The sequence below is a fragment of the Dromiciops gliroides genome, chromosome 2 (genome assembly GCF_019393635.1).
Source record: "Dromiciops gliroides isolate mDroGli1 chromosome 2, mDroGli1.pri, whole genome shotgun sequence".
Lineage (NCBI taxonomy): Eukaryota > Metazoa > Chordata > Mammalia > Microbiotheria > Microbiotheriidae > Dromiciops > Dromiciops gliroides.
The window spans coordinates 552,012,559-552,037,820 of NC_057862.1; the positions used below are offsets into that span (position 1 = coordinate 552,012,559).

At 37.7% G+C, this 25,262-nt stretch overlaps 1 protein-coding gene across 1 annotated transcript in view; it reads left to right on the forward strand.

Moving 5' to 3' along the window:
* ACSS1 (acyl-CoA synthetase short chain family member 1) overlaps positions 1–15,954 on the forward strand; it is a 76,878-nt gene extending 60,924 nt beyond the window's left edge. Inside the window, 4 exon segments of the mRNA XM_043982225.1 lie at positions 1,737–1,867; positions 2,071–2,134; positions 7,575–7,693; positions 9,732–15,954. Coding sequence (XP_043838160.1) covers positions 1,737–1,867; positions 2,071–2,134; positions 7,575–7,693; positions 9,732–9,908 — 491 coding nt within the window. The 3' untranslated portion in view covers positions 9,909–15,954.
* The last annotated feature ends 9,308 nt before the right edge of the window (positions 15,955–25,262 follow it).

Sequence of the window (25,262 nt, forward strand, 5' to 3'; positions counted from 1 at the left end):
AGGAGATTTTCATCTTGTGTTATTGGGTTTAAAATAGAAAAGACAATACATATTACCTCCTGTTTCTTATTAGAAGGAATGATATTTCTTAGTATTTTTCATTAAAGGATCTTAGAATGTTTCAGGAATATTACTTGAGCTTCAGTTTCTTAGTTACCTTTAAACAAACAAACATTGAAATACTTCAGTATTTCCAAGATCTGTAATTTTATTGGTGTGGGCACTGAAACAATGGAATGTGGGTTGCAGCACTCTATAACTTAGTAGACAGTCTTTGAGATATTCTGCGGCTGAAAAATTCATCCCCTTGAGGCCAACCTAAGTGATGGAACTTCTGCAGCCTTACTTAGGGTAGTCCTTGGACAATAGACAACAGGTCTATCTCTGGGATTATACCTGAAGTATTTCTTGCTTGTTAGGACTTGCTGGAGCTTATATTACCTTCAAAAGGCAAGCTCTTTTTTCATATCATGATGAAGTATCAGAATGCATCTTTAGTGTAGAAAGTATTAAAATTAAAAAAATACAACAATTTAGCTTAGAATCCTGGCTAAATACTATCATAGTCCTGGCCCGTATACTATTATAACATACACTGCATATTAACAAAAGGACAAGAGTCTATTGTAGGTGTTGTTCAGTCATGTCCAACTCTTCTTGACCCCTTTTGGGGTTTTCTTAACAGAGATACTGGAGTGGTTTGTCATTTTCTTCTCCAGCTCATTTTACAGTTGAGGAAACTGAGACAAAAAGGTTAAGTGACTTTCTAGGGTCACAGAGTCAGTAAGTGTCTGAAGCTGGATCTGAACTTAGAAACATGAGTCTTCCTGACTCCAGGCTTGGCACTCTATCCACTGTACCACCAATTGTGGGTGAGTTAAGGTAAACTCATAGGAATTCCTTGTTTATATTAACTAGGGGCTGGAGGAACTCTCAGCCTCTTTTCCAATTAGAAAAGGACTGCTACTTTATTAACTGTGTGACTTTGAACTTAAAAGCTCTGGGCCTCTGTTTTCTTTGGAATAAAGAAGTCGACCTTGATGTTCTCCTGAATTCCTTATAGCTCTAAATCCTGCAGGAATGATTTAAAAAACCCACTGTTCATAAACTGGGCTGTGAAAGACCTGACACTGTAGACAGACGTCTCAAGATTTCCACTGGGAGGGTGGGGAGAAGATGGGAAAGAAGTGCAGTAGAACAAACACTGGATTAGGGAGTAGGAGAATGGGTTCAGGTTCCAGCTATACCATTAACCGGATATATGACCAAGGACAAGTTATTTCCATCCTTTGAACTTTAGTTTCCTTATGTTTGCAGTGAAGATATTAAACCAGATTATCTCTTGTTTCCCTTCCAGTTTTAAATCCTATGAGAAAAGTGATCATTAATTGAATCTTAAGCTCAAAGTTATTTATAATTTGTTTTAAAAATGTACATATTAACTTTAAACAAAATACTAACAAATTTGTCCTTTTCTTCCATGTCCCCTTATGCTATAGTTTTCTATGCATTTAATTTTTTGGGCTATTTTGATAGTAGCTCTTAGTATCTAAGTCATATACCATATTTTCTAGACTAATGATTCCAGGAATGATTCAGTTTGACCATTGGACAGTTTTTTTTTTTAAAACAGAAGTTGTTGGATTGGGTCACTGGAAGGATATTAACTCTGGCAGGACCTTTCTCAGGGTCAAGGCCAAGTTTGCATTTATTGATACTAAACCCTTTTATCATATCAGGTTATTATTTCTCTGGAGATGGTGCTCATAGGACTGAGGATGGATATTATCAGATAACTGGACGGATGGATGATGTTATCAACATCAGTGGTCATCGGCTAGGAACTGCAGAGATTGAAGATGCAATGGTAATTCACAAATAAAAGTTCTTATTTCCCTAATTGCCTCTTCTACAAACACTGCATAACACCTCATTTCTTCATATCATGTAATAGGGGGTGGGAGGCAGGTGAATTGGTATGCATCAGATTTGAGATGGATTAATCTACTGAATTTGGTTTATTTATCTAATCTCATATATTCTGTTTTTCTTGTCTTTCTCTATTATCAGGCTAACCACCCTGCTGTGCCTGAAACAGCAGTGATTGGCTATCCTCATGACATAAAAGGAGAAGGTGAGTGTTAAAAAAGTTATAATTTGTGAATTATTCTAATTTCATATCTATTGTATATACAAATTATTCAGGAATGTTGAAAATAGTGGTCCCTAGGTGCCACAAGGAAAGGATAATGCAGTTCTTTTTAAAAAAAAATTATGGGCAAATTGGACATTCTGTGTAGTAAAAATTTCTGAAACTGATTCAACATAAATATGTATTATTTGAGGATGGCATTACTATAGAAATGAAGGTCTTTTGAGGATCACTGCAGGGGAGATTATGGCCTCCTTACATCCCCTGAATGCTATTGAAAGGAGTTCATGACACTTCTCCTCCCCAAGTCTATTTACCACTGTGTCCTATGGTAGCATTCCCAAAATTTCTTGGTTTATGGTTCCAAAAGCAAGGTCAAATGCCTAAAAGTCTATATTACTGTTTCCTTCAAAATTTTCAAGTATCTCAATGACCTCCTGTGAGTTTGCTGATGTGTGCTAATTTGACCATAAGGATTTAAAAAAAGGGGTGGCAAGTTGCTAAGTATGTCCTATGTCCTGTCTGGTTTTCTCTCCTTTCTTGTTTTTTAGGCATAATAGCTATCATTTTATATCATTTCTGCATTTTCTTTAAATAAAAACTCATTAAGGATCTTTTCTAATGGTATGTTTGGTTATTCATCTATTTTGGGCTTAGGTCTTACATATCTTATCCACCCCAGATAGTTGGTAGTTGCTTGCTGCTTTATAATCTTTTATTTCTCTTTTCTATTCCTAAAACTGGTTTGACTGCCAAAAAAATTTGTATTGCTCTCCAGCTTTGTTTCCCCTTAAAATGTGTTAGGAGAGTCAGCTGTTGGAACATGAGGCTGGAATTATTATCTTTTATTTCATTCAGAAAATTGTTATTGGCTACCTCCTAGGTTTGGAACCAAAATATAAGTATTACATTACTAGTATCATATATGAATTCTATAGGTAACAAGTGCAACTGGAGTTTGTAGTTTCAAGAGATCACTTCTTTGTGGGGTAGCCTACCATGGCTTCTTGGGGGAGATGAGATTTTGTACTGGTCTTTGAAGAATTAATAGAATTTTGATAGGTAAATGGTGTGAAGGACAATCAAGAAGCAAAGAGTGCATATAAGCAAAGGCACAAATCCAGGAAAATACAACGTATTCTTGAATAGATTGGTTCGGCTGCAACGTAGAGTTTGTGAAAGAGAATAGTAGAAGATAAAGATGCAAAGATGATTTGGCAGCAGACCAGTCAGGGTCTAATAATGGTCAGCTTGAGCATTCTGGACTTCAGGAAATAGGAAATTTAGGACTTGGGTAAGTTTAGTAAGCCTCTTAATCTCTCTGAATCTCAGGTTCTTATCTATAAGATGGGACAACAACATGTGTACTACCTTCCTCAGAGGCCAATTATGAGGAAAAAACTGATAAATCCCTATATAAATGTAAACTTTTATTATCTACAAATGGTCTTTTATTTTCCCAACTCTAAAACCTCTGTTGGTATATTGGATAACAGTCTTGACTCCTTGAACCTCTCTCTTGAGGTCTTTCTTCCTTACTCCAAATACCAGTAAGGTCTTCTTTCAAGTAGCATATATTCTTCAAAAGACTTCAAAAGATCAGTAAAGATTCTTTTCTTCCTCCCCACTCAAGAAATTTTGCACATTTACTCTCTTGTTGCCCAGTGATTGTCAGGAAGCCTGACAATAGTGTATCACTCCCTTACTCAACAAACTGTGATAAAGTTATGCCTTTAAAGATAAAATTTGAAGTCTTTTTTTTAAGGCCCTTCTCAACTGGGTCTTAATCTGTTTTTCTACCCTCATTATATATGACTTCTTTTCTCACACTCTATAGCTTAGCCAAACTGACCTTTTCTGCTCCTCACACATGGTACTTCATCTTTCTTCCCCTCATCCCCCTATCCCTTCTCTTACTGTTGCACTGGCTACAGAATATACTCCCTCATCATCTCCACCTCATAGAATCTTTCATTTCCTTCAGGACAAGGCCCACTTTCTCTAAAAAGCCTTTCCTCATCCCCACAACTGCTAGTGCCCTCCCTAACAACCTTGTATTATTATTTTTTGCATGTTCTTATCTATGTACATGTTATCTCCTCTGAAAGAATGTATGCTTCTCACCAGTAGCAATTCTTTCTTTCTTTTTTTTTTTATTTGGTCTTTGTGAAACTTAGAGCCTAGCACGGTGTCTGCTATATAATAGGCACTTCATAAATTATTATTGATTAGCTGATTAAAAATTGTGATATTACAGGGATTTGGTTATTTTTTAACTCCTTTGTCTTGTAAGTACATCAGTTATGCTGAAAGCCCTAAGACATGTGGGAAGCTGACATTTATATGAAGAAATATAGCTCCTATAAGGTCCTTAAAAAGATGGCAAGATTCTGCTATACCTAGCTGATATCTAGACTGAAGTAAGGATGTTGTGGCATTCGTGCCAAAGAAAACATTCTTTGCAAACACATGTATGCAAGTTATCGATATATGCTTTCTCAGTGTACAGACATTAAACTTTGGCTGCCAAATAGCCAGGACCTTGGAAAGAAAAGGAATTTCTTATCTGGATTTCATTATGTTGCTCCTAAAGTCTGGATCCAAGTCATTATCTTGAGCACATTGCATTATTATTTATGATTGTTCTTTGATCTAAAGAAAACATGGTTCTCTGTGATTGATTGTTTGACTTTGTGTTCAATAAATCTCCCCTTTTCCCTGTCTCCTCACAGAAAGAAATCATTTTCCTTCTCCCTTAGACTTCATATAGGACTTATTCTGTATTTTATTTGAATCTTCACCCCCAATTAGACTGCAAGCTCTATCTCCACAAGTACCTAACATACTACTCTAAAGAGAGAAGGAGATTAATAAATGTTTGTTGAATTAAATGAATATCCCTTTAAGGGATTGGGCATTTACTTTGGTTACCTGTCAGTAGTAGGTAAATCCAAAAGGGACTGAAATAAGGAGTGAAAAGGGTTTGTGGAGATTTTCATCTACTAGAAATTTAGTTGTGGCTCCAGCTCCTCTGGCCCCAACTCACCAGAGACATTTTCAGTACAGGTAATCCGGAAGAAGGGACAAGAAATCTACTGGATTCCTGGGTGTGTGAGCAGAGTGCCTCCTCCCATTTCTGCCATTGACTTGTAATTACTCTTTCCTCAATCTCTCTAATCCTTAATGCTTTTTCAACCTAGGATCCAAAAGATCCTTTCCCCCTAAGAATCATTGCTCACTGATATCTAGTATAATATCATCTTTACAGGTTGTACTCTCTACAATGGTTCCTGGACTCTCTGCCTAGCTTCTAGACTACCCTCATCCATATTTCTTAGAATAACCCTTTTTCTTTTCTTCCTTTAAACCAATGTGAGCTGTTAAAAGACAGGGAGAAAAATTCAGTTCTGACCTACTGCAACAGATAAGCATTTGTGTCTCTACTTGCCCATACAATTAAACCAGAATTGCAGGATTATAAAATAAATTCTAGAAAATTTTGACATTTTTCTTTTGAGAAAAATAAAAAGTGTTGAATATTCTATAATTGAATATTCCAAGTACATATGACTAAGGCCTTTCTGTTAATATTAGTTTCAATTGTTATACAGGTAATATTTGTTCATCATATATTTCAACACACTGAGAGTTTCCAAAGCATTCCAGGGGTGAATGCTAAGCCAAATTGCTTTTGAGATATTCTTGAAATGAGTACCTTTGTAAATATAGTTTTGAAAATGTCATATGAATGTGGAGTGATATTACAGAAAGCCAAGGTGGTATTTGAGAATAATTCATAGAACTTGAGATTGCTTTCTATAATGCATTTTAAGAATGTGATGTTTCATTTTTACTTCATTCAGTTCAATAAACATTTAATGAGTGCCTGTTATGTGCAAGGTACTGTCATAGGCATTATATATGTTCAGGGAAGAGGAGTTAAAAAGATCAATCATAGTCCCTGCTCTCAACTTATAATTTAGGATAATAGGTTCCATTATTTTGCTGATGCAGATACTCCATCTATCCAAGCTGCAAGGTCTCTATAATTTCAAAGGTTGTCACTGAAAATTGTTTTGGCTGAAAAATTCATTAGCTTGCAGCCTATCCGTTGGCAAACTTTTCCAATCTTTGTTAATCTAGTTCTCAAATAAAATCTTGTTCTGGAAGCTTCCCTAGCTTGGTAGGACTGGTTAGAACCTAGGCTTTGCCAGTATAGGTAGGCATTGAGAAGCTGGGTTCACCTTCACTCCATGATGAGTGAAGTTATGGGAAACAAAACATAGAAATACATATATATGATAGGAAGAGATAAGCCCCACAAAAGAGAAACAAACTAAGTACTGTGGGAGTAAAGAAAAAGCAAAGATTACTTCCCACTTGGTGGATAAGAGAGAACTTCATGGAGAATGTAGCATTTGGACTTGACCTTGAGGGAATGATTGGATTTTAATAAATGGAGATAGAAAGATAACAATAAAGATAATAGGATTCCAGGTGGATATAAAAAGACAAGGAAACACAGAGTATTTGGGAGGAATGACAATGAGTCTAGTTTGGTTGCAGCAGAGGATGCATGAAGGAATGTAGTGGGGGATGATATTAGAAAAATAAGTTGGAGCCAGATCATGGAAGTCATTGAATGGTAGACTAGGAATTTGGACTATTTTGTAGAAAATGGGGAAATTATTGAAAAATTTTAAGCAGGGGACTAATATGATCATGATTCATCTGGTAATGTCTAAAGGAGGTGAAGGATATAGAGTTCATGTGGAAGAAGAAGTGGTTGAAAGAATGGAGGATAGGTCATATGGAGAAGATAAGGCTTCAGAAGACATGACACCTGTCTCCAAGTAAGTGAAAGGTTGTCATGTGGAAGAATGGTTGGGTTTGTTCTCTTTGGCCCAGCGAAAAAAACTAGAAGGAAAATTTTGGCTTGATATTGGAAAAGGCTCCCTAATAATTACAGCTGTCCCAAAGTGGAATAATTTGGCTTGGGAGATGTTTCCACTCATCAGAGGTCTTCAGGCAGAGGCTGGATAATGTCTTGCTAGGTATTAAAATACCTAGGGAAGATTCCTTTTTTAGGTATGAGTTTCATCAGATAGTCACTGAAGTCTTCCACCTTAAAAAATACTGTAATTCTAGGTGATAAATTGTTTAGTTGTATTCCAAGGTTATAGAAGGTTTTCAGTACTGGGGCACATCTTTGAACTTTGGGGAAAGGTAGCAGTGTATGTACCTTTGCATTATAGTGATGGTGTTTTGGGTAGGATTATTAAATTACCATTTAGCACTCAATTATTTTGTCAATGAATTTCGTGAAAATTATTGGTTAAGTAGTAACTTACATATAGCAAAAGAAATGGTCTTTAGAAGATGATTTGTATTCTAACATTCCATCTCTTTCCTTTTCTTTTAGCTGCATGTGCTTTCATAGTACTGAAAGATGACATAGATAATTCAGACATCATATTGAATGAGCTCAAATCGATCGTTGCCACCAAGATAGCCAAATATGCAGTGCCTGATCAAATTCTGGTGAGTGGGGCCCAAGGTTATAAACATTTGTTAACTGCCATTTTTTTTGTCCCAGGTCAGTAGAGAGTCATTACTTTTTACTGTATTCCAGTGGCTTCATGATCTCAATGATATAGGCACTTCCTCCAGTGGTATAGGCTGCAACCCATATTTGTTTTCCCATACTGTACTTATCTTATCCATATTTCCATAAGCCCTCCAGAGGCTATTAGGTCTTTATATATCCTATGGGTACCAGTACAATGCTTGGTCTATCCACCTGTTATTTTTTCCTCCTTAATATATGACAGGTCACCTCTTTTCAATCTTACATCTCTTGATTAATGTTTTATGACACCTGTATGTAAGTTATCATTTGTAATATACTGCAGCCAATTTATGATTACCATGGCTCTCCATTGACCTTTGGATTTTTTTTTTTTTTAGTGAGGCAATTGGGGTTAAGTGACTTGCCCAGGGTCACACAGCTAGTAAGTGTTAAGTGTCTGAGGCCGGATTTGAACCCAGGTACTCCTGACTCCAGGGCCGGTGCTCTATCCACTGCGCCACCTAGCTGCCCCGACCTTTGGATTTTAAGCAACTTTGATTCTTCAGAAATTGTGACATTTAATGATTCATGGGCAATCATAGGGAGAATATCATGGAGAGAATGTTAATATAAAAGGTCCTCCTTATCAGAGTATTCATTATCTGGATTCCCAGTTACAAGATTGCATTTTGATTTGGTTTGGATTTGACTTCATTGTGATAGGAAGTTCTGGTGAGGAAAGTCCCTTTTACTAATTCAGGTCAGCAGCTGTTCTGTACTGGATGGCTTACTTTGGGGGGATGGGAACTTCTTTGTAATTTCACTGGGTGTTCAGAACAGTGGCTGTTTCAACTTTTCTAACTATTAAAATAGACATAATATGTGAGGAAGATTATAACTGTTGTGTGTTGGACCACTAAGGACATTAAGTTATGGGAAGCTTGGGTCCACACAAAGGCGTGTTGATTTGGGGAATCTCCAGGGAATGTGATGAGGGCAACATTGAAAGTACTTAACACATTGCCCAAGACTTTGGGAAGGGGGAGAGGGCAGGGGTAAGGCCCATCTTCTTAAACTGTGGGTTGCAACCCCATATGGGGTCGTGTAACTGAATGTGGGGGCACAAAAATTTGGTAATAGCAAAAGGTTATACATACACCTACTTTTATACTTTATATAACTAGGGTCCTGTAAACATTTCTTGGGTGAAAAGGGGTCGTGAATCAAAAAAGTTTGAGAAGCTCTGATGTAGACAGTATGAGTCAGAAGTGGGATACCTACCCAGTAGCTTATATCAGAGCTTCTTAAACTTTTCCAAATTGTGACCCTTTTTTACCCAAGAAATTTTTGTGACCCTGGGTATATAAAATAAGTATACAAATCAAACATTTACTGCCAAATTTTTCACGACCCCCACATTCAGTTAAGTGACCTCATATGGGATCTTGACTCACAGTTTAAGGAGCTGGGGTATAGACAACTATTTCCATATAAGTAAGGGAAATTAAAGAAAAAAAGAAAAATTTACGAATGATAGTTGTGAATTTGGGTGTGGGGGAAAAACCATCTGAAGGAAATTTGTACTGTTTAGCTAAGAAGGTGCTTCATGGAAGTACATTGTCCTTAAGTTGTCTCTAAAGATTTAGTAGTTCTAATCTCTGGGTTGTTTTCAGTACTGGGATCACTTTCTACTTGCCAAGATTAGTTTTAGATTGTAGGCTGACACAGGAACTTTGGAAGAACTATGATTAGAAAACATCATCCTAGAATATCTATATACGGCATATCATAGGGAACTATTACCTCAGGAATCTCTCTATATGATGAATTACAAAAAAGTAACCTATTGTAAAAATTGCTTTTTCATCTGAGGTGACTGGATGGTCCAGAGCAAATACCTTTTTGTTTTATCAGTCAATCAGGCCCTAGTTTATAGCTATCCTCAGATCCTAAAGGGCAGGGTATCATTTCCAAATTCTAATAATGCTCCTCTCTCCTTTTTCTTATTAGGTGGTAAAACGTCTTCCAAAAACTCGGTCCGGAAAAGTCATGAGGCGGCTCTTAAGGAAAATAGTCACTGACCATACTCAGGATCTGGGAGATATTACTACTCTGGAGGACCCTTCAGTGATTTCTGAAATTGTAAATGCCTACCAGAAACATAAAGCCAAGATATCTGCCTCTTAATAGAGAAGAGATGTGCATCATCCTGGAAGTTCCAAAAACGTGTTTGGCCTAAACCAAATGCAACAGTTCCTTATTGTCTTTTCTCAGGACACATTCCTGAAATTGGTTTATTTCCAAATCAGGAAAGAGTTCTCTAGGATCACCATAGAATCCAGTGATCTTACATAAAGCCTGTTATAGTGTCATTTCCCCCATCCTTTTCTTCCCCTGGAAAAGGAACTAGGAATGCAATTAACAAGAAACAAAACCAAAGTTGAGATATGCTCATCTTCATGAAAATGGAAACTAATTTGAGTTTTTGGGGTGTTTTATCATGCTTAAATATTAGTGGCCCCTTGAGATACAAAAGGGAAAATGTTAAAATGTGCCTTCTCAGAAGATTTAAAACTAGAAGCAATAATATTTTTTCCCATGTGGTCCTAGGTATAATATCGTAGAGTCTTTATTTTTATACTTTCTTATTTGAGAACAGCATTTAAACAGAGAAGTCTAATGTATGAATTTATTTGTATACATTTTAATAACATCATTATAGAGGAGATAGCTGCAGTTAGAAAAAAATTCATTTCAATTCTTGCAGCATGTGAATGGCATGCTGAAAAATATATTGATTAACCAATAGACTCATTTTAATTATGTATTGATGCCTTTCAAACATATAGAATGATTTCATTTTGCCTATCAGGACTACATCTCATTATACACAAAAACAAAATTAATTCCTAAAAGCTTGATTATAAGCTTGTTCACTCTTAAGTTCTGTCCAGTCATTTTTTTTTAAGCATTGTACTGGATGGATTTTTCTTTCCTCTAGAATGCTTCTTGGTTACAGGTCATTAGTGCTCTGAACTGTGGCCCTGCCAAAAGTAACCAATGAAAGTTCAAATAACCTATTACAATAAGCACTAAAGTTCTTGGAAGAACCTGTTGCATTCTTGAAAAATGTTTTTGGCTCTATATGATTGGGGGAGGAGAGGATGGAAAATAGAGCCAGTTCAAGGCTCTAAATCAGAAATTAAAAACAAAACAGAACAAACACTCAACAGAAGTCTGTTATATAAAAGTGCCTTAATGTTAATCAAATAGCTGGTATTGACCTTAGCAGAGTGAACAATTGTTGACTTAATGGTGAACATCTGGAATATTATCAGTAAATGTGGCTGACATTAATCAGCTAATATAGACATTAAACATTAGCTATGTATACATGGTAAATTTTATTTTGTTCACTATTATGGCACTTATAACACAATCACTTAAAGAACAACATACTTAGTATTTTAAATTCTTTTATATACTAACCAAGGCTCTATTATCTTGCTTGTTCCCCATGCTGCCTATAAAGAGTTGATACCTATGAAAAACCTCAAAATGAGATCATAGGGCTTATGGACTTAGAATAATTTACTTGAAAATGAATTAAAATAAAATATATTTTGTTTCCAGTTTACTGTGATGACATTGATAAAAGAATGTCATTCTGTTCTGCTTGATGTGATACTAAGGACAAATCAAAGTATAGGCATAATTCACTAAGAATAAAAGAAAGGAAACCTTTTGAAAATTGCTTTGTACAGGGAAGAGATGTACAGGCAGCCCACTGTTATTCTGGAAACCTCATCTGTCTGGAACACAACTGAGACCTGGGAAGTGATAAATGCTCATTAAAGCCAAGTAAAAAAAAAAGTGGCCTGTAAGTCAACAAAATTAATATCAATATTTGTGTAATGAAGTTCATTTACTTTACTCATACAAGAAGCCCTCAGTCAGAGCCTCTTTATTCTTCTTTTGTTCACAGAATTTCGAATGGTTTGTGTGGCATAGTGGAGAGCATGCTGGATTTGGAGTTAGAGATTCTAGGTTCAAATCCTACCACTTTGTTGTATCTATGAATTTAGGCAGATCATGTAAACTCTTTGGGCCTCAGTTTCCCATCTATAAAAAAAAGTTGGAGTAGATGACCTTCAGGGTTATTTCTAGCTCTAAATTTTTGATCCTCTGATCTATTTTCCAAAGCAATGGAAAAAAACCAAAACAAAACAACAACTAAGAAGAGACTGTTACAGGCATACTGACAGTAGAGAAAAACAATAGCTGTCAGCAAGAGAGAAACTATAAAAAGCAGCAAAAAGAATGTTAAAAGTACAACAGTTCCAGACTAGTAATCAGTAAAGAAGTTGTACAAGGACACTCTCAAGGTCTCTGAAGAACTGATTTGGAATTGATTGTAAGACACAAGAGACATTGCCACAGGACTGCTCAGCCTCAAAGAAGGTGCTGTGCATGCTTTGTGAGCAAAGCAGAATTGTAGTAGCTCAAAAGAAATGTGAGATGTGTGAATTTAGAGGCATCTCTGTGCCAAATGTGCATATGGACCTATGGGAGAGCCTTCTGAGCTCGTACTTGTCTGATCAGCCACAGTGGAACACGCTGTAGCTTGACCCCAACACAGTGATGTCATTTTGGTCCTTTTTTTTGTGGGTCAGTGAGGGTTAAGTGACTTGCCCAGAGTCACATAGCTAGTAAGTGTCAAGTGTCTGAAGTTGGATTTGAACTCAGATCCTCCTGAATCAAAGGCAGGTGCTTTATCCACTGTGCCACCTAGCTGCCCCCCCCCCATTTTGGTCCTCTTTAAGCACAAAGGCCAACCAACCACTAAGCACAGTGCTGAAGACTTCATGAATTCCTAAACATATCACTTTATTATTGTACGATACAATAAGTTGATATGTATAATGATTCTAAGATATGAATAGGTTAGCCTTAGCACATTCTGTTTAAGAAAACAAGAAGTTGTTGTACTTAATAGAGACTTCTATAAAAATGGTTTATAAACAGTTTTAGTGTTTGAGTGATAAACCAAGGCTCTGGAAAGCTCAGTTGTCCAGAATGATTTTCTCCTTAAGGGTTCCAAATCTGTGGTTCTTATGTACAAGTGAGGTTCTTAAGTACAAAAAAAAAAAAAAACCCAAAAACTGGACAACAATCATATGTACAAAACATCACTACCTACCTATTCTTATTTTTCTTTCTCCAGGTTGTTTTATAATAAACAATGAGATAGTTGGGAGGAGGGAGAATATGGATCTGTTTGACCAATAAGGAAAGTAATTTGCCAGACAACCTTAGAAATAAAAGCTAATTGCTCCAGGAAAATTCTATAGACAGAGAGTTTACAAATCAGCTCCACAAGGAGTGATAAGTTTAGAATCTTTTTAGAAAGGTTGTCAGACTCAACCTAAATTAATTTTTTATAAAAGTGTATATACATATAGGGATTGTGTATATAGGCACTGTTTAAGATCCTTTCTTTTTGCTATATAAAATATAATCTGGCAGGGCATCTTGATATTGTCAGGATTCTTCTCATAATTCTCAATATATAAAAATAATCCTTGGATCTCTTGAATGTGATAGGTACTCTACAATTAACAGAATATGTAGCCAGAGAATTTAGAGCTGAATGGGACTTCAGAGATCAGCCAGTCCAATTTCCTCATTTGGCAGATGATGCAAATGAGGAGAAGTGACTCATCCACGGTCAAATGAAAGACCCAGGATTAGGTTGTTTGACTCTGAATCCAGTATTCTTTCCATGACACTTTCAATGTGGGGAGGTAAGATTCATACAAACTGGAAAAAAAAAATGGAATCTTAGTTCTATGCTTTGAGTTGAAGAGTGGGACACAGTTTCTTATGGATTATTCTGGATTAGGTGGGGGTGAGGAGGAAGACATCTGAATAAAGGGAGAGAATTGGTAGTATGGCTTATATTTATCAAACCCTTCTTCATAACAATCCAGGTAATGAACATATTATTATCCCCATACAACTGAGAAAAACAGGCTCCAAATGGTTAAAGGATTTGCCCATGGAAGACTGATAAGTGGTAGGGACAAGGCTGGAACATAGTTTTCTGGACTCTAAATGCAACACACTTTCCACCATAACACTTTTACTTTCCACTGCCTGGGAGAAACACACCCCCCTCTCTTGGGGCTGGATAAAAGAAAGGCTTCCTGGCTTTGCTATGACTAAATTCTATCTCTATTTTGATAAAATATCATGGAATACTTTCAAAGAATATGAGTTAAACTTGGTGCTGCTCTGAGTTGGTTTCTAAGCAGACCAGGAAAGCTGAAGCAAACCCTCTGAAACCTCATGTCTTGGCAAGCAATGGCACCTTACTTCCTTGCACTGGCTTTTACAGTTACTCACAACCTGCTTCCAACCTCCAATTCCTGCTTTGTCCCATACTGTTCTGTTTCTTACATTCTATGTTCCAGACAAACCAGACCACTAGCTGTGATCCCCCAACTCTTTCTGTGATCTCCTACCTCTGCATTTTTTGTACTGATTCGCTGCCTTCATGACCCAGCTCAGATGTCATTTCCATGAAATTTGCACCAGTGTTTTACCTCCTGACTCAAATACTCACTACCTGTGTGATCTTTGGCAAGTCACTTAAATTCTCTGGGCTTCAGTTTCCTCACCTGCAAAATGAGGAGGTTGGCCCAGGTAACCTCTGAGGTCCAGCTCTAGAACTAGCATCCTAATTTCCTATGATTGTCCCAGCTGAAAGTTATCAATCCCTCAGATTTTCTTAGAGAACTTTTCTTTGTCATATTATATTGAATTTTCCATCACACTTATTTGTGTGTAGCCTCTTCATTAGATCATAATTCTGTTCAGGTTGGTAGGGATTTTTTTTTAAATCTCTGTATTTCAGGGTACAAAGCCTGGCATATGCTTAATAAATGTTTGTTTAATTGTGCCACTGAAGTTTGAACCAGTAAAACAGTTTCAACTGTAACTTCCCAGGAAAGAAATAAGACAGGACAGGATAAGGTGTTATGGAGTGGAAGGGGAAAGGAAAGCTGGTGAGTTTTTTGAAAGAGTAAGAAATAGAAAAAAAGGGAGAAATATATGAATTAGTTTTAGCAAACCTTCTAGAAAGTGAAATATTACAGGATGATCACATTGTACATTTTAGTTTTGTCCTGTTAATTTTGCTTATTTGAATATCATTTTTTTAACTTTAAAGTATATTTTAAAAAGGAGGAGAATATTTCTCCTAGGCATTGGAAAACTCAAGGAGAAGCTGGTGGCTGCAATTTTTTCAATGATCCTTGAATCCTGGTGAAAGAAGGCTTAGGGCCTTACAAGTAAAGGAGTACCTTTGGTAGAAGACAGGTCCAGGATTCTAGCAAGGGAAGTTGGCTCTCTGCTGTATGGTCCGGCTGTAATTCTTCATATGTGGAGGTTTGATTGTCCCATGCAGCAGTTAACCTTGAGCTAAGTAAATTAATCCTTTAATTTCCTGTTCTAGGAATACCAGTTGGACTTGAAATGATTGCCAGAAAATGTTATAGACACGTGTATAGATTTCTTATTTTTCACTGTACAGAAAATGTGGTAAAAATTGTTTTGGTTGTTGGGAATAGCCTATGGTATTAAAAAGAATTCAGAGGACAAAAGGCTTGAAATTCAAGATGAAAATCTCTTTTAGGATATTCATCCTGCAAAAAAAAATAGTCTCATGACTGGTTCACTATTTCAACATTTTTATTTTGAATGAAAACACAGTGACATGCTTGCCAAATTTACAGATGATACAATGCTGGAAAGGATATTCAATGTCCTCTTTTTATACTCTTTTTTCCTTGGTGATTTTACTGTGGGTTCAAAGATTATTTTTTATAAATATAACTCCCATATCTCTATATCTAGCTTAAGTCTCTTCTGAACTCTAGTTCCAACTCACTAGTTATTTGCTAGACATCTTACCTTTATGACTTGTAGCAACTTTGAAAGGCAGCACTGAATAATGGCTAGTCTGTAGATTTGGGAAGATGTGGGTTCAAATCTCACCTTAGACACTTATTAGCTATGTGACCAAAGGCAAGCCACTTATCTTCCCTGAGCCGTTTTCTTGAATGTAAAATGGGTATAATCTTGTAAGGCCTACTTCTCATGGTTGTTGGGAAAATCAAATGAATATGTATATAAGTTGCTTTGTAAACATTAAAGTGCTATAAAAATGTCACATAGTATGTTTGTCTCAAATTCAACATGTCCAAAACAATTACTATTTCCCCTTCCCCCCAAATGTCCCTATTTCTATTGAGGACACCACCATCCCTCCAATCACCCAGGTTCACAAACGTGGCATCGTCCTTGACTATTTCCTCATCCCATAATATCAAATGTCAATTGTTGTCCATTCTACCTCCACAACATCTCTCACATCTTTCATTAATCTCCTTTCAACATAATTTACTCTAGTTCAGGCCCTCATTATCTTTCTCTGAGCTAATTAAATAGTCTTCTAATTGGTTCCCTGCTTCTTCCATTCTCTTCTCTACAATTTGTCCTCCACATACGACCTGATATACATAGCAAGCAACGCTTAATAACTGCTCAATGACTTTTGACAGCTAATTAAATCAACCAAAAATCAATAATTAATCAACAAAAATCAATTAAATAATTAATTGATATTGATTAATTTAATTAATATAAAAAACCATAGCTCATCAACCATTTCACTCCCCTGTTCAAAAACTTTCCTCTTGATTCTAGGATTAAATACAGATCCCTTAACCTGGCACTTAGAGCCTTTTACAACATGACTCATGTCTACCTTTCTGTTTTTAGTTCAGATATTCATACATTCTTTCATACATTGTTTTCATACATTCATACATTCTCCATTTCAGTCAAATTTATGCCTGCTAGCTGGTCCTTGTAAATGATACTCCATTTCCTACCTTCCTTAGTATAGGTGTTCTCTGATATCTAGAATGAATTTTGTTCTCACCTTTAACTTAGAGAATCCCTAAATTTCTGCCAAAGCACAGCTTAGGTGCCTTCTCTTACATAAGGCCTTTTCTGATTTCTGAAGTGCTCTCTCCCTCTTGAAATGACTTTATATGTACTCTGTATTTATTGACTTACATGCATGTTGTATTTCCCAGGCAGAATGTAAACTCTTTTAGGGAAAAGTCTATTTTTTTCGGTCTTTGTATTTCCAGTACCCAGTATGGTGTACTTAAGTATCTATTATTAGTAGGTACTTGAATATTTGGGTTTTTTTTTAATTATTTATTTTCGACACATTTTTATTTTGACACAGCAGATACTTCCCTACAAAAACCATCCTCAAGGTAAGTATTTGTTGAATTGGAAAATTTGAGTCAAGATCCAAAAAGCTACTGACATAGCAGAACCACGGGCTAAATCTAATGAGATAAAAGATAATAAGCATAAAAATGTCCCTTGGTTAAAAATTCAACTGTGTATGGAATGGAGTATAAAATGGATACAAGTCTGATTTACCAGCTCATCTGAAAATGAATTGGGAGTTTTAGTTGAATTCAAACAATATGGATTAAAATTTTATCCCAGGAGTAAAAAAATCCTATAATTTGTCATTATGAAATACTGTTTTGCTCATTCCAGACATTATACACCTGTTAATGTTTGCTACTGTACTCTAGGTTGGTCAGAACAAATCTGGAACACTGTATTCCATGCTGGGCTCCATATTTTAAATGGTGTAATGACAAGATATGAAATCATGAGGATATAGTTACAAACCATGCCATATGAGAAGTGGGTGAAACTAGGGGAACATAAAACCTGTTTTCTAAGGACTTTCATGTCTAAGAGGGAATACTTATTCTGTATGGCTCCAGACTTGAACTAGACCCAACATGTGGAAGTTAGAGGGAAAAAGTATTTGTTTCATTGTAAGATGGTACAATAACTATACAAAAATGTAATAGGTTATCTCTTTGGTAGTGAGCTCCATGGTCCCAGAAGTATTCAAGTATAGGATCTTATGACTCATATATTGTAAAGGGACTTCTTGAATGGGAAAGGGTAGAGTAGGTGACCTTCAAGCTTCCTTCCAATTCTAAGATCTTATTTGCCTATGATTTTGTATTTACTTGTAATTATTCTAGCTGGCTACTTTTTAATGCTCTACTACTTACTATGGAAATACTTAGCAAATAGGGTTGGCTTGAGAGCTTCTTTGCATTTTCAATTGAGCGTGCTGAGCACAAGGAATCCTGTGGGTTCAAATGTTCTTTTTGTATATTTGGCAATGTACTTTTTACATTATTTTAATATTTCAAGGAAGTTAAAATACTTCAAGAACTTATAATTTTATTAATATAAGTATTCCTCCACCAACAGATTGCAACCCCCCCCCCCCCCCGCCCCTTACAGCTTAGTAGGTAAGTGGTCTTGAAAAGCTTCTGTGACCAAAAACCTCCTCTGCTCAACCTGGTGATAAACCTCTAAATTTAGTGAGTTTGGTCCTTGGACAACAAATAAACAATTCATAATTGCAGGGGGGGGTGCATTTTGCGGGGATAATACATGGTAAAATTCCTTTATAATTTCCAAGGGCACTGAGAATGTGGTATCAGAAACAAGATGAAGTAATAAAATTTATCTTATTTAGTCTCATCTCAATTACACATTTGTTCATTAGGAGGCACAATATTTATAAAATAGCATTGTAATGTATTTATTATACAACAGCAAGACACAGCTGGGAAAGAATCAAGTGCTCAGGAATCCATGTTTATATTAGATGCTGTACTTAGGATATATTCTTGTTTAGTTAGTGAATTTCAAAGGACACTAATTCTATTTGCTTCAGAGATGTTGAAAATATTGTCTCTTTGATTAAGCCTTCATTATTACCTCTTCATTCCTTGGCATAAACCCTGTGGGCTAATACCTCTAGAGCTGTACACCTGCAGTTTTCCATGTAATGAGTCCAGGAATCCAATGATTATACTAAAGGAAGGCTTTGTTTACTATAGGTGAGAGGTATGGCATGGATACATAGGGGCTTCCTTAAGATATGAACAAAGTAAGGAGCATATAGTTATTTTCTTTTTTTTGGGTGGGGCAATGAGGGTTAAGTGACTTGCCCATGGTCACACAGCTAGTAAATGTCTAGTGTCTGAGGCCAGATTTGAACTCAGGTCCTCTTGAATCTAGGGCTGGTGCTTTATCCACTGTGCCACCTAGCTGCTTCATTCTTTTTTCGCAAATGATTATTTCTTGATCAAGAATTGTACATTGAAGCATGTAATTATATACAAAACCACTCAGATTATTATAAGTGACTTCATTAATTCTGGGTACAAGTACCCTCTATTTCAAGAAATTTAATCCAATTATTTCTGAAGTGATTTCTCTAATAGAGAAATATCCTCCCCCTTCCTTGGAGAATTGTGATTGTTGCTTAATGAAACCCTGAAGATTCAAAAGCATGGTATATTTGCATTTGAAAGATAAGGCATTTAAAAAGTGGTAGTATGAAGTTTTTGAAATTTCAGATTCACAGCAATAAAAGCAGGATTCTGATATGTGACCCTGATACCCATATTACACAGTTTTCTTCCATTGACTCATGATTTATTGGCATTGTATTTTTTATACACCTCTCCTGGCTGTTTCAAACTTTCTCCTTAACACTTCAATTTGAAACTTATTTGAAGATTGCTCTTTTCTATTTCCTATTTGTACAGTAGCCTAAGTATGCAGCATAAAAAGTATTTGGCCCTTACATCAACTACCCTTAGGAATAAAACCTATTGACTTCAGGGAACTCTGACCAGAAATTATTTGCATATTTTGACATTCATTTCCTAGTTGAATTTAAAATAGCAAAAGGGGTTTTTCAAGTTTGCTGCTATCTTTAAACATTTTTTATTTTTATTAAAAAATTTTTTTAAATACAAGGTGAATAATTACAGAAGTGTAAATTGTGGTTCTACTGAACCATTTGGGAATGGTAAGGGTCTTCCTGGATAAGTTAGGCTGTTCTGTTCTCTTTGGTGTGCCTGATTTCCCAGAATTGTCTGGTAGAGTGGCTTGGAGGTGAGGGTGGGGAGCTGGGGAAGAAAGCAGACAAAAATAAATGAAGAGATTCTCTTACCTAGAGAGTGGCCACTTCAGATAGGTTTTCATCTGGTTAAGGGTGGAATGAAACCAAAGCTCTCCAAAAAAAGGGTTGCTGTTTCACTTTGTGTATTACAAATGAAGCAGACCTTTAGTATTTGTGGATTTGCTATTCTTAAGGTTTTTTGTTATTGTTCAGTAGTTTTTTGGTCATGTCCACTCTTTGTGACCCATTTGGGGCTTTCTTGTCAAAAGATACTGGAATGGTTTGCCATATCCTTCTCCAACTCATTTCACCAATTGAGGAACTGAGGTAAACAGGGTTAAGTGACTTTCCTAGGGTCACAAAGCTAGTAAATGTCAGATTTGAACTCACAAAGAATAGCTTTCCAGACTCTGGACCCAGCACTCCATCCACTGTGACACCTAGCTTCCCATTCTTAAGGCTTAAACCATCAAATATATTCTTTCCTCCAGGAGTAACAAAGTCACTGAGAAAAGATCAAGACCTGTGAGAAGTTGTTTTTTGGTGTGTTTGTGTTTCTAGCATGGTCTGGGATTTTATTGCCAGAAACTTCCTCTACCAATGCTTTAACAGGGCTATTCTGAAATTTTTAGAGCATGGCCTTGGGCACAGAGATTAAGTGATTGACTTCTCTCGGGTCACAGCCAGTATATGATAGAGGCAGGGCTTGAACCCAAGTCTTCCTGACTCCCTGGCCAGTTTTCTACTCAGTATTCAACCTCCTATCAGAGCTCAATAGATGTATTTTACTCCTTGGCACACTCAGATTGAGTAACCATCTGGAATAGGTAAAAGGCATTTCAAATTGCTTAATCTAGTTTGGGACAAAGATTGTCCTCAGGAAGGATATTTAATTGTGAAGAGGCTGCAGTGTGGTAAAGCATTATGTTGTTCAGATTGTTTCAGTCTATGCTTAAAAATATCTGAGTAGAGTTCCAGCAAAAGTCTATTAAATATGTGACCGTGACATATTCATTTTTTGAACCTGTTTCTTTATCTGTAAGGAGGGAATAACAACTCTTAACTCTACTCTCCTAATAGAGTAGATGTGAAGGAAAGTGTTGTAAAAGACGGGGTACTTTATAAATCCCAGTTATATAACCTCAGCTGGGTTCTGACTGCCTCCTGGCAATCCTTTGTCAACTCCCTAATGAACTCAATACCCCATTCACCAAAATGGCTCTTCCAGACTTTTTCATCTCCCCTCAAGTCTTCTGAGGGTCCTTTCCTTCCACCCTTTCAGCTGAGAATCTTTCCTTATATTCCTGAAAAAATGAAAGCTATTTGCCTGAGCTCATTCCTCTCCCCTCCAGCTTATCTGATACCATTCAGATGTCTCCTGCCATTTGCTCCTTCTTCACTCCTCTTCTCACCAAGACAAACCTCTTGGTATGCACAAGTGATCCCATTTTCATCTCATCTCCAGCAGATAGCCACTTCTGACATCTCCACTCTCTCTCTGTTTATTGGCTGCTTTTGTACTACCTGGAGATGGAATGTCTTATGTGAGGAACAGCAAGGGGAGGCCAGTCACTGGATCAGTGTAGGGAGAAAGGGGACTAAAATGAGAGCCTGGAAAGGCCTTACACTGGTCTTTAAATGCCAAACAGAGTATTTTATATTTGATCCTGCATATGATAGGAGCCACTGGAATTTATGGAGATGTTCACTGGACAATAATGTAATCTGTCTTTCACTGAGTACAATCCTCATGTAATCTATTTTCCAATCAAACTGGTCTGTTTGCTGTTCCCCATACAGAACATTCTCTCTCTTACATGAGTACAACCTCCCCTCCCCTGCCCCTTCCCATTCTCCATGTCTGGATGCTGACCTTCACCTCTGCCTCTTGCTTACTCTAGATACCTCAGGTCTCACTTGGGTTGTGCCACCTCCTACAAGAGATCTTCTTGGATTTCTCCAGTTGTTACACTACTGACCCCCACATTAATTTGTATGCTTTTTATATTTTGTTACTTTGTATATATGCTTTCCCTTCCGGTGGAAAGTAATCTCCAGGCCAGACACAATGCTTGACACAAGGTAAGTGCTTAATTAAATGCTTGTTGAATTGAATTGGTTCTCTAGATGGGGATGATAATACTTGTATTGTTACCTCAATAGGTTTGTTCCAGAAAAGTGCTTCATAAAAGATGAAGCACTGTGTAAAAATAATCTACTATATATAGCTTGGCACATAGTAAGTGCTTAATAAACCTTTTCCATTTATTCATTACTATTCCCCAAAGGATTAATTGTTTTAGAATTTAAGGACTCGGGGGTGGCTAGGTGCACAGTGGATAAAGCACCCGGCCCTGGATTCAGGCAGTACCTGGAGTTCAAATCCAGCCTCAGACACTCTGACTCTTACTAGCTGTGTGACCCTGGGCAAGTCACTTAACCCCCACTGCCCTGCCCAAAAAAAAAAAGAATTTAAAGGACTCAATCTACCATAGGAATCCTTAAAAGCACATCATCCTATGCTTCTTTTATTATTATTGCCTTGGATCATGGGGATCAGATTTATTTGTGAGAAATAATAACTGATATATTGGGGAGATTAGGAGCTGCCCCCTTCTTTCAAACCCCTGACTTTTAGAGGTCCAGTTTCTCTCCTTGAATCTCTTTATCTTGGTCAGGCCTATCCCAAGCTTCTAAGGAATCTAGGGTGGAAGCTCATTGTTGTTCTACTCAAGCTTGGGTGCAGACAGATCTTTTTCTCTAAATAGGAAGGCCTCTCTATCCAGGGAGGGGTCACTCATCCCACCCATTGAAAAGGATATACTTTCTTTGAATTGATAGTCCAAGGCTGGGCATGGTCTGTCTGGTATAGTCTTTCATTTTAATATAGCATACCTACAGGAGAAGCTAGATGGTATAGTGGATAGAGTATTGGTCCTGGAATCAGGAGGACCTGAAATTCAAATCTGGCCTCAGACACTTGAACGCTTTAGTAGCTATTTGACCATAGGCAAGTCACTTAACCCTGATTGCCTCAAACATTTGGGGCCATCTCCACTTGTCTTGCTACTAGATCCAGATGCTGTCTGGAGGAAAGAGCTCCCTCTTTCTGGTGACTGTGTAACCCTTCCTCACCTAAAGCGAATTCACTGCAAATTATGACATCACCTCCCTGATGTCATGGTCCTCTTTGAGAATGAAGGACAAACAACAGCCTACTTCCAAATTATGTCAACCAATTAGATTTGATTGCTCTTTGACAAACCACCTATTTTTCAAGGGTATATAAGTTGTAAGCCTTAAACCCCAATGACCATCTCTTTATTAATAACCTGTTTGCCTTATTAATAAAATAATTAAATTACCCCAAAACTATGTCTCTCAAATTTTCAAGTGTTAAATACTGAATAGGCCAAGTTCTTCATGAATGTATTGGCAAGGCTAACATTTCACAAAGAAGTATATCACTGAAACAAAGTTATAGTCTCTGAAGCATATATGGGCTAGCCTTTCTGAAGCAGATTAAATAATCCTTCAGTTCTGTTGCTGTCATTTGACCTTGTTTATATGGAAATACTAGCACCACCTAGTAGTTTTAAAGGTAATTATACAAAGGGAAAGCCATAAGACTCAATTATTTCATTTTCAGGATCTAGTTTGGTTAGGATTTATTAATTTAGATTACTATTTGTATTTTCTTATTGATGTGTTGTTGTTAATCAGTCATGTCTGACTCTTTGTGTGCCATGGACCCTAGCATGCCAGGTCCTTCTATTCTCCACTATCTCCTGAAGTCTGTCCAAGCCCATGTTCATTATTTTCATGACACTTTCTATCCATCTTCTCTTCTGCCATCTCCTCCTTTTGCCTTCCTCTTTGCCAATATCAGTCTTTCCAATAAGTCCTGTCTTCTTGTTATGTGGCCAAAAGCTATCGATGTGGTAATAAATAGTAATAACAGAGGCAGCAAATGATAGTGCTGGCTTATAGTCAGAAAACCTGGGTTCAAATATTAATAGCTGCGAGGTACTATGAAAATCACTAAGTCTCTATGTGACTCAGGCAAATCCTTAGGGTTTGTCTACTATGTGGCTAGGGTAGCTAGGTGACACAGTGGATAGAGCATTGGGCCTGGAAGTCAGAAAGACTCATTTTCCTGAGTTCAAATCTGGCCTAGATCTTTATTAGCTGTGTGACCCTGGGCAGGTCACTTAACCCTGTTTGCCCGTTTCCCCATCTGTAAAATGAGCTGGAGAAGGATATGGCAATTAATTTCAGCTTTCAGTCTTTTTACACCTCTCTTATTCTACAATCTGCAACTTCCCCTTTTGCCCTTATTTACAACAGACATTCTTCTTCTAGGCCACGTGTTTACTGGCTTCCTCCAGATTCAGTTCGAATTCCATCATTAGTGGGAAGCCTTTCCTGCTGGTTGCTCTCCTTTCCTTCCAGATCCATCAGTCCTGCTTTTCACTGGAGATTACCTTCTATCTATTCGGCACATACACATGCGTAGCCTTTTTCGTGTAGTCCTCCTTTATTAGAATCTGAGTTCCTTTAAGACTTTTTTGCCGGGGGGGGGGGGGGGGGGGCGGGGGCTTTGCATTTCCCGCACTTAGCACAGTGCCTGGCCCACATGAAAGTGCTTAATAAAATGCTTGTTGACTGACAAGATGTTTCTCATGGTAAAGATACTGTTGTCCTATCTTCAAACCAACACTACTACATGAGAAAAAAGGATTTGCATTGGAAGGGGAGGGTTTAGGTTCTGATCCTGCCCCTTCCACTTCTTTGGGCAGGTAACAAGTTCTCCGGGCCTCTTAGGCCTGGAGTCCTGCCCTCTCTACTTAGTATGATGACCTTCAGGCAGTAGTGATCTCTTCGGCCCTCGTTTTCCTCCCCGGTAAAAACGAAAAAGGTTGGACTACATTTCTGCCGATCCTTCCAACTCGAAAATTCCGATACAACGTTTCATGATCTTTCATTTCCTTTCGCTCTACTGTTAGCTGTGACATGGTCTGGTCAGTCACCCCTCGGCTCGGGGACGGGATGAAACACCTTCAGGCAAGAGTTCGGGGGGCTGCCCGGGGTCCTCGGCCCCCGCGCCCAGACCTCGCCCCGCAACTCCTTCCTCTACTATACATCCTCGCGGAGCCCGGGCCCTGAAGAGAGACTGGGGGAAGCCAAAAGGACTGAGAGTGGAAGCTGAAACAACCATGAGCGCAGCTGCTAAATGACTCCTGGGAGCCAGAGGCTACGTTCCCGCCGTCGACGTCCATCTCCCAGCGCCAGCCGGCACGGGACGGCACTCGGCAGTTTAACGTCATCTTTCCCGCGCCAGGGGCCTAACCAACAGTGGCGGCTATAGGATGTCGAGGCGGAGCCAGGCCCGCCTGCGGACGAAGGCGGGCCGGATGGAGGTGAAGAGGCGGGGCGGGGCG